The sequence below is a fragment of the Phalaenopsis equestris genome, unplaced genomic scaffold (assembly GCF_001263595.1).
Source record: "Phalaenopsis equestris unplaced genomic scaffold, ASM126359v1 Scaffold000702, whole genome shotgun sequence".
NCBI classification, from domain to species: Eukaryota; Viridiplantae; Streptophyta; class Magnoliopsida; order Asparagales; family Orchidaceae; genus Phalaenopsis; species Phalaenopsis equestris.
In genome coordinates, this window is record NW_018165142.1 from 231,592 (window position 1) to 241,675 (window position 10,084).

At 38.6% G+C, this 10,084-nt stretch overlaps 1 protein-coding gene across 3 annotated transcripts in view; it reads right to left on the reverse strand.

Moving 5' to 3' along the window:
• Positions 1-4,266: 4,266 nt before the first annotated feature.
• LOC110030325 (protein GFS12) overlaps positions 4,267-10,084 on the reverse strand; it is a 31,839-nt gene continuing 26,021 nt past the window's right edge. Inside the window, exons 3-10 of one of the 3 annotated variants that reach the window (XM_020732992.1) lie at positions 6,998-7,325; positions 6,483-6,698; positions 6,320-6,392; positions 5,815-6,020; positions 5,405-5,467; positions 5,053-5,261; positions 4,628-4,739; positions 4,267-4,435 (exon numbers count right to left, since the gene is read on the reverse strand). In XM_020732992.1, the coding sequence (XP_020588651.1) occupies positions 4,352-4,435; positions 4,628-4,739; positions 5,053-5,261; positions 5,405-5,467; positions 5,815-6,020; positions 6,320-6,392; positions 6,483-6,698; positions 6,998-7,325 (1,291 nt within the window). In that variant the 3' untranslated portion in view covers positions 4,267-4,351. Of the gene's footprint in view, positions 4,518-4,627; positions 4,740-5,052; positions 5,262-5,404; positions 5,468-5,814; positions 6,021-6,319; positions 6,393-6,482; positions 6,699-6,997; positions 7,326-10,084 lie in introns of those variants that run through there. The other 2 variants (XM_020732993.1, XM_020732994.1) reach the window with 2 other exon arrangements.

The following is a 10,084-nucleotide window of genomic DNA, read 5'->3' on the forward strand; positions in this document are numbered from 1 at the left end:
GCATTTGGGAGAGCAGGAACTGCAAGAAAACAGTTGCAATGTGGCTATCGGGTTGATGCAACAAGGAGGAATGTGTGGCAGCGAAACGGGAGCGATGCAGAGGAGTTTGGGAAAGATAAACACTACTTCAAGAGCGAGATACAACTGGAGCACCACTCGGCCCTTGGAGGAGAATCACCGTCTCGGAATGAGATGTAGCTAGAGCACCAGTCGCCATCGGATACAATTCTAGAAGGAAAAATTGGGGGCACCGACTACTGCCCTGACAAACACAAGCAAAAACTAAATACCTAAAACAAATGAAACATATATATATATATATATATATATAAGCTTCTGAGAATTAGGATCGGGTCCCTCTATGGAAAGGAGGTGTTACTCCCTCATGGAAGACCCAGTCGGCTCTCTTAAGGCTGGATCGACTCAGTCAAGTCTTTTCGGAATGTTGAAGTTCTCCTGCGCTCGTGAAATCCCACGTCCAGACGCTCGTTCCTGCATCATTCCTCAACTCCAGCGTTCGTGACTGTCGCACCCAGGCTCCCACATCAGTCTCTCAGGATTGGGAGGAGCTTCAACCTCTTCTGTAAAAGTTTTTGACTTCTCATGATATAGTGTCAAGTCAGCCCCGTTAAAGGTGGTGGAACTACTATAACTTTATAGTAAATCACTCCTACATGCGTTATTTTAAAGCACGTCCAAATAAAATAAGTATTCATCTTCTTTTGGCACAATCTGAGTTGGAGCTGCATATAGGCATAAATTTTCACAATATATTTCTCAGGCCATTAAATCTGTAATTTGTTTCTTCCACTCTTCATACTAGGCAAGGCGCATCCAATAAACAAATTTGTCAGGAGTAACAAACTCTAGAACACAATGAAGTTTAACCACTCATGAGAGGTCTCTTCTTTGTCTCTGAAAGGACCTGAATTCCACTTTAGGATGTTCTTTTTCCTAAAGATCCTAAGACAATTTTCAGCGTTGTGGTTTATCCATCTAGTCTGATCAGTTGTTGGTGCATGCACTTCTGAACTTATTTTAATACCCAAATGACTTCATATAGTCTTCCCGAAATTGCACAGAAGAGTCTTATCTCTGACATGTTAGACCACACTCAATAGTGACAACTCAGAAAATAGAATATATATATATATATGAAAAAGTCTAAAATTTTTTTATGTGGGGTTGCATGTGTTTGGTATTGGCTCCTAAGACTTAGAGTCGTCTTGGACTACCAATGATAATTATGTTGGAGTCTCTCTCATGGGCTCAGCTTGAACTGTGTTTTTCCGCCTCATCAATTAAAATCTTGTACTCATTTTTGTTCTCACCTTCTTCAGTGCCTACTATATCATTAATCATTTCTTCAACAACTCCCTACTCAATTAAATAGATCGTACCATTATTTTGACAATCTGCTACATTGTGCCCAAAACTGTGGTACTTGATGCACTTTCTACTTGGGACAGATTTAGGAACTTTGGCTGGCTCACTCGTTCTCCGCTCTGAATCAGTTTCTCCTTGGGCGTGGGCTTGGATGTTTCCCTGAGCATACTCGTGTTGCTTAATCCTATGTTTGAAATCTGCCTCTAAGTTTTAGCGGTCATCCGGTGATGTTGCCTCTTCACTTTTGAAGATAGGGTCTAAACATTTAGTCGATAATGAATTGATAGGTAATGGCGCTGCATCTCTTGTTTTGTTTTGGACAAAGTAGTAATCTTGTTGTTTCCCTCACGCTAGTAAGTACTTACAATTTTTCCACCAAAACAACATACTTTTCTTTAACTTGCAGATGACTAGTTTCACCATTCTATATTGAGAGAAGTCATGGTACTCAAAGACATGTTCCACCGTCCAACGCCACTCATTGAACTCTTCCGGATTCATGTGGTCGCAAAAATATGACAAACACATTTTTACTTTAAAATCCAGACTCTTTTGATATTTCAAGCTAACTCTTTTGGGTAGGGGTTCTTCATCTCTGAAATATGCCTGGCAGAAGGGATCCACTGTATTCTTTCAATCTGACAAGTCACTGTTATGACTATGGGTGACCCTTCCGGATTGCCTCCTCTCGAAGGTGGTAAGCCTCTATTCCAATTGGAGAATTTTCCACAACAAACCCTCTATAGAATGTTCCAGGCATTTCTTTGTGGTTTTCTCATAAACGACATTAAGGCATTTCCGCTCGAACCGGTCTCCGATAATTGTCTCTTCGGTGTCATGGTTGTGGTTTTAGCTTGGGTAGGTGAAAGAAGGTATATAGGCATGATGTAGTGTCGGAAAAGAAAATTTTTGGGTGGTTGATTTGAAAAACCAACAAAGTAATGGGTTTTTGTGCGAACGTGAGGGTGGGTATTGGTGGATGCTAGAATCTCTAGAATAGGACTAGAATTAGCTAGCTCTGATGCCAAATGATACCGGATTTAACCCAAACAACGATAAACAAACAAATATTATTATTGCAAGCTAATAGGTGGTCACAACCAACGCCACAAAAATGGAAATAACAATAAACATGGCACATGACAAATGACTAGGGCGGATTTAGAGTGGTGGTGGTGGCTGTTAGGGACTTAGAAAGGTAGAGGCAAGATGCTAGGTGGGTTGGACAGCGAACAAACAACAGTTAGAGGTGGTCGAGAGCGGCTAGAAAAGCCTCAAGGAGGATTCTGACAGCTATCAGAGCAGTAGGGCTGCAGAAAAAATGATTCTGGGCAGCTGGCAGCAAGAAGACCGCAGGAGGGGTGGTTCCGGGTGGCTGGGACAGCAGCAGGGGTGTCAGAGGAATGCTTATGGACAGCTGGCAGTGAGGTGGCGGGAAAGGGGATGGCTCAAAGTGGCTGGAACAACAGCACAGATGATTTTGGCAGCTGGAACTGGAAGGATTCTGGGTGACTGGCAGCAAGGAGAAACGGTTAGGAGAGCAGGAAATGCAGGAAAATAGCCAAGCTGTGGCTGTTGGAGCGGCCACAACGAGGAAGAATGCATTACAGCCAATTGGGAGGGATGCGAAGGAATTTAGGAAGGATGACTACCTCGGGAGCAAGATACAGCCACAACACCACTCGACCAATGGAGAAGAATCACACCTCAAAACGAGATACATCTGAAGCACCACTTGACCACATATAAAACCTAAAAGGGAAAACAGGGAATGCTGACAACTTTCCGGAAAGAAACACAAGCAAAAACTGAAAACTTAAAACAAAGAAAACGCATATATAAATCCTAGATAGATAAGATTGACTCTAACTGTGGAAAGGAGGCACCAATTACTCGTGGAAGAGACGGTTAGTTCTCCCAAGGCTGGATGAGCCTGGTCCAGCATTCCGTAACGCAGAAGATCTCCCGCGCTCATGAAATCCCGTGTCTAGGCGCTTGTTTCTGCGTCATTCACCCACTCCCACGTTCATGAATTCTCGTACCCAGGCTCCCGCGTTAGATTGTGATTAATATTTTTTTTATTATTTTCTCATATCTAGTCTAAAGCTTACGTTTCAATCAGCTTAAGTCATACATCTCACCTCGATAAGGCAAAACCTCAAATTCTGATTTTGCCATTGAGTGGATGGAATTGATTTCTTTATTCACTTCATGTCCTACCCCTATTTTGAACCTTAAGACTTAGCAAAGAAACTAAGAACTTCAAGAGAGTTAGGTCACGATTCCAACAAGTAAATGAATATATGCTCGATTGTTCCATTCTCTAGTGTAAGATGCACAATATCAAGCAATTAAGAAAAGATTTACATATATAACACTCATTTCCTATGTATTTACATATTTAACACATAAACAGCAATTTTTACATACACTTTACCTATGCGTAAAAAGGCGCATTATACCTTTTTTAGTGATATTTTGAATGTGATATGAAAGATTTGGGTGGTATAAATGTAAAAAAACAGAATTTAAGTGTTAGATATGTAAATAGATAGAAATTTGGCGGTATGTATACAAATACCCCTTAGAAAAAGGTTCAAAATAAGCACCTCATCATGACCGTAATAACCAGATATGCAACTCATTCTGGGGAGTTCCCACTTCTGAACACTTCCCTTGAATCCAGGACCAACCCCTCCAGTATAAATTGTCGCCTCATCGTGACAAACCGCTAACGACCTCAGCACACCAGGATGAGCACGAGCAGAGTACAGAATCGAAGCTTTGATCTTCCATGGAAATTCTTCTTTTAAGCTTCCACTGCGACTTAGAAAATCGGGCAAATCACAGCTGAAATCCGGACCAGGGAACCAAAACCATGGCTCGTTTTGTTCAAGGATATGAGGAGCCATGGAAGGCTTCGAAGATAAACTTTGTAGAAGCTCATCTTCTTGATTGCTATTCATCATATTTGTGCCACCGAGAACTCCTTTCGACTGCGGAATTGACCATCCGACCCCGTTGAGAAGCAGTTTAGCGGGGTTGTACTCTGTCGAAGATACGTTAACATTAAGACTTCGAAAATTCATATTTCCTCCGATTCTTCCATAGCTTTCCCCAATAGAGTTCCACTAAACAAGAATAATCTCATGTAATTCATATCACTAAGCAACAATAATCTCATGTACTTCATATCAAAATTGAAAACTAGATTTATGGGATAATGGAATGGAATCCTTACTTGCCAATTGTGGTCTCGGTTAAGAATTTGCTCCAAAAGAAACCAAGTTGAACAGCATTGGCGAAGCCTCTCGATTCCAATAAGACATGCCAAAGAAGGATATAAAAATAACCTACAAAAAAAACAGTGAGGTACGGAAATAAATAGGAAATAAAAAGGAAAATTTACATACATAGAGCACAATTCTTATGTATTTACATATTTCCCACCTAAACTTTCATATTTACTTGCAGAGCACTTTGGTGCTTTATACCTATGTATGAAAAGGTGTTCACTCAATACGTGGAATTATTGCTATTTTTTTATGTGATATTTAATGACTGATATGTGTGCAAATATGTAAATACATAAGAGTTGTGTGCCATTTGTAAATGACCCAAAAAAAGAAAACTGATGTAACAAAATAACTAGTACAGAGGACACACACTAAGTCCATTCGGCTTCCGATCTGGAATTTCTCTTCTGATTTTGATGTTGAAACCTTCATGCTTTTTCCGTTGGAACCAACCTCCGAAGTTGGGGGCTGAGAGAAAGCCAGCGCATCGAATATTGCCTTCAGTTGTGGTACGATAAATGAAGCAGTTGACTCTGATCCAATCCTCTGACAAAATGCAATGAGTGCTGATGCAGTAGCCTAGGCAGAATAGAGTTTAAAGTTTGTTTTATACATAATTTCATGAATTTCTTCTGTCTGGTAGTCTAAAACTGAATAGTTTATGAACATTTCAACAAAATATCCATAGTAGAACTGTGAATATACAATGAAAATGATGATACCTGAAGCACAGGGAGGTCAAGATTAGTCTGCATGAGAACCTTAACATGGAGACAGGTTTGTTCCTACAATATTTAGATATTATTTAATCTTTATGCATCATTAAAAACAAGGGAAATTTACATAGGAGCACAGAATTCTGATGTATTTACATTCTCACACCTAAACTTTCATAATTACATAAATAGCAGCACTCTGGTGCTCTAAACCTATGAATGAATGTGTATTTCACTTTTAAAAAGTAGTAATAGTGTTACTTTTGATGAGATATTAAGATTTGAGTCCTATGTGTGTAAATGTGAAAGTTTAGGTGTGAGATATGTAAATACATCAGAATTGTGTGCTATGTATGTAAATGCCCCTAAAAACTATAGAAGCACACGGATTAACATAACAACAAAGCATATCATACCTGAACCAGCTCCCTTAAGATGATCTCTGACGGCAAAAGAGAAACAAGCCCGTCAAGAAAAGAAAAGCTATCAATCAAAGCTAAACCTATCCAGCTGCGCATAGGCTCAGGTTTGCTCGCGTAAGAAGCATCAACACAAGTGAGAATGAGATTACGTATTAAAGGTAAAAGCTGTCTGACGATGAAATTTTTCCCGAGAAGCCCGCCTGGTAAGCAAACAAATCCATAAGCTACTGCGTTACTCTTCTGATTGGAGTAAACTGTCAAAATAGTCCTTTCATTATATAGGATCATTTTAATCTCATAGTCTATAAAAATATCAATTTCGTCCCAGACTCTTCAAATTTGGGATTTAAAGAGACTATTTCAGCTCGTACTAAGAGAGTCAGGGCTAAATTAGCATTTCTATAGACTCGGAGACTAAAATGACTCTCTGTAAAGGGTCAGGAGACTACTTGTCACCCTTTAATTCAATTAGTAAGTGAAAGAAAACAATCTTATATACCAACTCTAACCAGGGTGTCAATTCCGTCAGCAGAAAGGCCTTTACCGAAGCAATAGATGACAGGTAAGAGTGTCTGGATGTAATTTTTGTTAAAACCAGTATAAAGAAGAGTAATTGAAACAAACCGAATACAGATTAAAAAAAGGCGAGGTATGTGACTCACCTGGTGAATTGTAATGGGGATGCCAAGTTCTTCGCTAGAACCAATTAAAACAACCGACGCAACAGAAACAGACACCTTGTCGTGCGAATTGCACAAGTTTGATATCACCAAAGGATGAAAACTCTCTAGGTATGCTTGTTTACCTAGTTGCTTCCACAGGTCACGAACGAATGATTCTTGGAGAATGGAGACCTTTAGATGTGAATATTCCGATGCCTACGGTAAAAACCAATATAATAAATAAGGAATGAAAAAAAACAAGGGGCATTTACATACAAAGCACACAATTTTTATTTATTTACGTATCTCACACCTAAACTTTCATATTTACACAACAAAAATAGCACTCTTAGCACTTTCTATAAAAGTGAAATACATATTTTCATGCATAGATTTAACGCACCAAAGTGTTATGTATGTAAATATGAAATTTTTGGTGTGAGATGTGTAAATACACTAGAATTGTATGCTACGTATGTAAATTTCCCAAAAATAACTCATTTTCTTCAATTTACATGTAAAATTTTCTGAATGGTAGGCAAAAGGAGCTCCCTAATTGCCCAAGTGTCGAGGCACTTAAGAAATTCTTTCAATAGGCACAAGGCGGGCTCAGCTTCAAAATCAGATATAGCAGACATGATAAGTGGTAAACAATACGAAGCGCACATTTCTGCAGCGTATGTTCCCATTGCTTTTAAAGCACCTTCAATAGCAAGCCTCGCAGCATACCGGAGACGAGAGCCAGGTCTCGATAAGAGTTGAAGTGGAGCTAAGAATAAATAAACCCCTCTAATTGATGCAGAGAAGTATGGCGACTCCAGAAAACATTTAGCTGCAGGCCTACTGAAAACAATGAACTTTTCAGGATTAAAATTTAGGAAAACTTAGAGACATAGCACAGAATTCTTATGTATAAACTGTTGGGAGAAATTAAACCAAAATAATTTTTATCAGTTGCGGAACATAGTCACAGGATTCGAGAAAATCAAAATAATAAATTTAAGCACATAAGAAAAATCAAAACAACCAGAAAAATACATGTGAATTTACGTGGAAAAATCTGAGAGTGAAGAAAAACCACAGAGCCACACCACCATAAATTCACTGTGAAAATCAGATAGGTTTACAAAGGACTGTCAGTCGTCATTTTGGAAAGAATGATTTTTGTAAATATGAAAATAATTTAACATAAATATGTGATTTTTGATTTTTGAAAGTAATATTTTAATTTTGAAAATAGATAGGACCAAATAAGTCTCACATATTGAATAGTTTGGATGACTGGGCGCGATACGACATATAATACATTATCCCGAAGGATAAGTAATCCACATGACAGTAGGCTTAACCATCTAAACTAAAGAGTTTGTGACATACGTTTAGTCTGTGAAACATTTTATGTATGACCGACAATTTCCCATATCTAATATAAGGATTAGATAGGGTTTATTTTACCCAGGTTCCAAGTTCCCTGAAGAGACAAGCCCCTATAGTTAATTACATCTTAAATGACCGGAGTCACTGTCGGTCAACTTTTTCGATTGATTTGTTTAGATTTTGAAAATATGAAAATATGAAAATAATTTTTGAGATTTAATTTAAGTATAAAAGATATATAGTTTGAGTTTTAAAAGTAGTATGTTTTAATTTTTAAAAAATGAGACCAAATGGATCTCATTAGTCTGATAGTTTGCATAATCGTGCATGATACGACGAATACTACACCCTCCCGGGAAATAAGTGTAGATCTCAGCGATAAACCCAATCATGCAAACTAAGAGATTTGTGACATCCGTTTGGTCTGCGAATCTTTTATATATGACAGACAAATTCCCCTATTTAATACAAAGATTAAATAGGGTTTATTTTACCTGGGTTCCAAGTTCCCTATAGAGGCAAGCCCCTATAGTTAATTACATCCCAAATGACGGGAGTCATTTGAGAAAACTCTCGATAATGATCAATGGTTCTAGTCTTCAAGAATTCAAGGTTCAGGTTTTCAAGGTAGGACGTAGAAGGGCAAATGGGAGTGGCTCAAACATGAACAGTTATTTCAGGAGTCCAAAGGAAAGAAAAGGTAGGGGATGTCACAGATCCTGAGGAGAACCCTCAGTGACTTCCCAAACTATCCTAATGTGTGGCTGCATTTTTAGAGATGATGTTATTTAAATGTTCAATCCTGCCAATTTTATTATTTGGGACTTACATTTGCATAATATCCGATTATGCAAATCACCCACAGAGAAAGGAGGGTTTACGTCGTACCACACAACAACCTCGGAACCTAAAACGAATTAGGACTTATGCTGCACAACATGGTTGTACAGGGGCCTAAAAGAGGGTGAGGATTTACGTCGCACTAGGCGAGCTACCTCGAAGTCCTATGGGTTGTTATTATACTAGGAAGAGATAATGCTGAAGAAGATCTTCTTACTGCTCGCTCCAAGCTCCTCGTCCTGCTGCCCACAAAGTTGGTTCCAAGCTCCTGTCGTCGCGATGGCTCCAGGGTTTAAGTGTTTGAAAATTGTAGTTTATGTTTCACAGTTTTGGTTTTGCATGCAGAATAAGCAGATTGCAAATAAATAAAATGTGCTTGAAAGGTAAAATGCAGTAAAGTAAAAGGCTGTATATAAACTGTAAAAGCGTACCTGGGCATCTGCTACTGTTGTATTATTAATGTTGCGAGCATAACATTATTTGCAGGAGATTTTAATAAACTTGCAAGAAAATTAAATAAAGCAAGAAAACCCAACAGGAAAGTCATAAAAACGAGTAGAAAAAAAAAATCACAAGCAAAAGAAACGCATAACCACATATAAAAGATCAGGACTGGGTATAAGACATTGGTAAAAGTGGGGGCTCAGAGCTGGGCTGTGTGCTTCCCGTTCTTGAATAGGAGTTACCAACTCGACAATGTACAAGAGGTAGTTCTTAACCTCAATCCAAGTGACTAGACGTGGACCTTTATAAATTTTCAGAGATTTTCATGCAAAAGTTATTATTTAAGTCTTTTTTATGCAGAGTTATTTTTATCATGCAAAAGAGATTTTTATTTTTTATTTTTGTAAATATTTTTGTAAAGTCGTGCAGTCCACAGACTAGTCACTCTAATCGTGCTAGAACTACTGACAACCTAAGAGTGTCGGGGGCAACGATCCCACCAAGAATCGACAAATAGTATCATAGGTCCTTCCCTCTCCCTTATTGAAGATCCTTGAGGTTGGATATACTATTCTAATAATTTCATTTTGTATCCCTCGTTTAAGCACGCATAAGCAATGTCGTCATCGCCCTCGCCACCTAGACCCTAGACTTATCCTAGTCCGATGATACATATGTGGCGTTAAGAAATTTCCCCAATTGCCAGGAAGATTTGAGTGTAATATTCAAGCTCAAATCCCGATGCACTGGGTTTTATTGTAGGTTAAGTCATTGAAGGAATTTCACTGTTGATTTAATTAAGGAAGCACGGGTCACGTCTCGGTGCATCCTGGTGTCTAGTGTCAAGATCAGTTTGTGAATCAAACTCTAGTGATGTGTTTCATTATTCATTTGAAAATTAGGTGATTGAACGCTCACCTAGGGTGTGCTCCTAAAATCTA